The sequence below is a fragment of the Triticum aestivum genome, unplaced genomic scaffold (genome assembly GCF_018294505.1).
Source record: "Triticum aestivum cultivar Chinese Spring unplaced genomic scaffold, IWGSC CS RefSeq v2.1 scaffold135807, whole genome shotgun sequence".
Classification (NCBI taxonomy): Eukaryota; Viridiplantae; Streptophyta; class Magnoliopsida; order Poales; family Poaceae; genus Triticum; species Triticum aestivum.
This window is the reverse complement of record NW_025229953.1, coordinates 5,713-9,158: the sequence shown is the minus strand read 5'-3', so window position 1 is coordinate 9,158 and position 3,446 is coordinate 5,713. Positions and strand designations below refer to the sequence as shown.

General features: G+C 37.6%; 1 protein-coding gene across 1 annotated transcript in view; it reads right to left on the bottom strand.

Annotated features, from left to right (window-relative positions):
* Window positions 1-2,902: 2,902 nt before the first annotated feature.
* LOC123175207 (probable indole-3-acetic acid-amido synthetase GH3.7) overlaps window positions 2,903-3,446 on the bottom strand; it is a 1,612-nt gene continuing 1,068 nt past the window's right edge. The window contains exon 3 of the mRNA XM_044590175.1: window positions 2,903-3,446. This exon is cut by the window's right edge and continues 1 nt beyond it. Coding sequence (XP_044446110.1) covers window positions 3,043-3,446 — 404 coding nt within the window. The 3' untranslated portion in view covers window positions 2,903-3,042.

The window sequence follows — 3,446 nt, the reverse complement described above, 5'->3', positions numbered from 1 at the left end:
GGATGGGGTGTGGTCCACGCATAATGATTTCTCTTTGTACGGGATGAGGGCACAAAGAGCGACGAGAACATGAATGATTTCTCATAAAATTTTGGAGTCTTTAATCCTTATCGACGAGATGATTGCTCACAGCATGTTGGGTTTGGTCCTTTATATGTTGTAACTTGGTAATCACTTAGACTTTGGAGGGTCGATTCAAATATAATTATGAGTAAAGAAATTTGCTTCACTATTTGGTTGACGCTCTTGACCTTGTTGTATACCTCCTCCTGTACAGTGCCTCCCCTCTTTTGGGTCTCCCACATGCTTTATCCCGCTTTTGTAATGTTGTTTTATATGTTTGTTCGATAACACCAAGTTTAACTTGTTTGCCATAATATAATTTGTAGTTTGGCCTCATATCGCGAAACAGATTAATTTGTTACTTATTTCACTATGGAGAAGGTGAGAACATGTTATTGTTTTCGAAATAGTTGCTTGTTTCAACTTCCAGATTTAGCTCAGCGGCAAAGCTGAATCTGGTACTGTATCTCGAACTACATAGCTTTTTGGTTCAGATTCTAGATTTAGAATCATTGGTGAAGCTGAATCTTGTTCCCGAAGCTCATACAAACATGGCCTAAGTTTACCATGTCCATCTTATATATCTGATCTACAGAGACACTATATTTGTTTCGTTATGGTCAATGTCACTGTCTTCCTAGGCATGGACAACAACCATGAGTGTTTATGTACTGTCAGGTTATGCACTATTTTCTGTCATAGAAACTGGACAAATGATGTATTTGAATGGTGTCGAATGCTTGAAAGAATCTATACCTACTAATAAAGCTAGGTGCGTTTCTCCAATTTTTTCATCCGTTCATTGCCGAAAAGTTTTTTTTTCCTATCCGAGGTGGTACTAAATTATTGTGCATCTATCTGCTATAAAAAAAGGTTTGTCCAAGTTTTCTTTTCGTATCCGAGGTGGTACTAAATTTTTGTGCATCTATCGGCTATAAAAAAAGGGTTTTCCAGAATTCTACAATTGGGCCGCGCGCGCTCCTGCCCAACAAATCCAGCCCAGTAATTATCCTGCCCATGTAGTTGGAAAGACCTTATTTGTTGCACAGGGCAGCAAATAGTTAAAGCTACGCACAGGGTGCCCAAGACTGGACCTGCCCGTTTTTATTTTTTCAATGTTCTGTTTATATTTATATTTTTCTGTTCCTTTCCTTTCCTATTTATGTTTCATATTTCTCTTCTTTATTTTAATTTTTCTGTAACCTAAGAATTTACAAAAAGATTGAGAATTTCAATTTGTGTTCGAATATTCAAAAAATATTCATAATTAAAAAACTGTTTTAAAAAATATTCAAATTTTTTCAAAAATATCGTTTCAGAATTTTCTTAACATTTAAAGAAAATCTCCTTTTGTTTTTAAGAAAATTGTGTTTTTCAAAATTGTTTAAGATTTTTTTATGAAAATCAAATTTTATGAAATCTTCCACATTCAAAGAATATTGTTATTTTAGAGAAATATTCACAAATACATAATAATGTCTGCGTCAAAAAATTTATTTTCTAAAAATGATCTAAATGACCCTTTTTAAAAAAATCAAAAATGTTTTTGTTTTTATAAAAGCTTGATGTTTCAAAATATTGTTTGTGAATTTCAAAAATTATTTCTGTTTCTAATTTGTTCATGTTTCTTCCAAAAATAAACAGAATTTTCAAAAACAAATGTTCGCATATTTCAAAACTGATTGGGATTTCAATTTTTTTAACATTTTCATGAATATTCGGTAGTTCATATTTCTTTGAATGTTCAAAAAGAATCAAATAATATTTCGAATCTGACTCTAGAGTATTTTCTTAAATATATGCACTTGCCATTGGTTAGCAGCGCACATTTGTCCTATGCTCGTTAGCAATAAATTAAAGAAATTGTGGGCATGTGCCAATAAAGAGAACATGTTGTTTGGCTCTACTTAGAAAAAAAAAGTGAGCCTATGAGCGCAAAAATAATTAAAGAGAATAAACTGTCATAAAGATGGAACATTCATCCGATTACGCCATCATGGGAGAGAGTGGGCGAAGCATTTGTGTCCCGAACATCGACGTGCGTCCACCTAATGAGGAGGCATGCACAATCCTGAGATGGAGGCGGACCAGGAGGAAAAATGATACGAGTTGGATGCTCACCGCCACGCCAACCAATCCCATCACAATCAAGATTTTGCGGGCCAAACATGTTCAACAAGAAGACCACAACTCCTTGCTCTGTCACCTACTGTTGTGGAGACCATTTTTGGTGGACACATCAATTATCTTTCCCGTTGCTTATCGCAACAAAAATATATCTCCCGCTGCAACGCACGGGCATATATGCTAGTATTGCCAATGCGCTCATCGGGCATAAATAGAAAATTTCATACATGATGGGATGACGTAGGCATATGATTGAGAAGAATCATGCCACTCTTATTCCATACTTATTAGACAATGAAGTTCAGGATCCACTTTTGTTTGAGGGAGTTCCAAAAAAATTCATTAAATGAAATTGAGCACCCAAAATTGCGGTATCTATGTGTGCCACTGACTTGTGGACTTGTGGCCCAAGTGCTTCATGCTTAGGCTCCTGTAGAATAGTAACTTTTCTTTAATGTGCATATCTACGATATTTCTAGGCTAACTTTGTTATGGAAGTGGGCAACATTGTCGTATCTTTTGAACTAACTTCCTTAGCTTCAAGGTACCAGCAAACAGAAGAGAAGACGTCACACGAGGTAGTGGCCGGACCTATAGTAGTGCATGACAGTCCAAATCATGTTCTTCAACAACTTGGATTTAGTTCTCTTTCAAAAATGACTTGATGCAGAGATGAGAACATGTAGTCCTGAAAATACCGAAACAAAATACGGAAAGAATGTCACGTCTTATATCTTTTTTTTTGCGCGTAGTCTCTAACCATATTTATTGCACTTCCATGGGGATTAACACATATGTATCCGTACAAATGAGTAGAACACTAGTCCCCTAATCAACCCGTCAGGGCATCAATCATTTCTTCACGTAATCATCATATAGATAACCACGGGGAATTTCTTTGCTAAAGAACCTTGCCACCAGCCTCTCTTCCAACACAGTCATCGCTTCTTTTGACCGAATAGCCGTTGGAGTCTTGTACTGGCCCGCTGATGCGCCTCTAGACACGAAGAAGTCCATGAGAGCGTCGAACGCACCCTGCTCAAGCACCCTTATCTCGAGCGCGGTGATGTTCGCACGCTGCCTGCTTTTGCAGTACATTTGGTCAAAGCATTCTTCAACTGTCGAGCAACAATTCTCCATGACGGATTGATCGGGGATGTCGCCAACCACGTGGTTACTCCTTGCGTTGGTTAGCTCCCAGAACAGGACGTAGTGGCCTGGCAACTTGGATATGTCTGCAAACGCGGTGCTTCCAC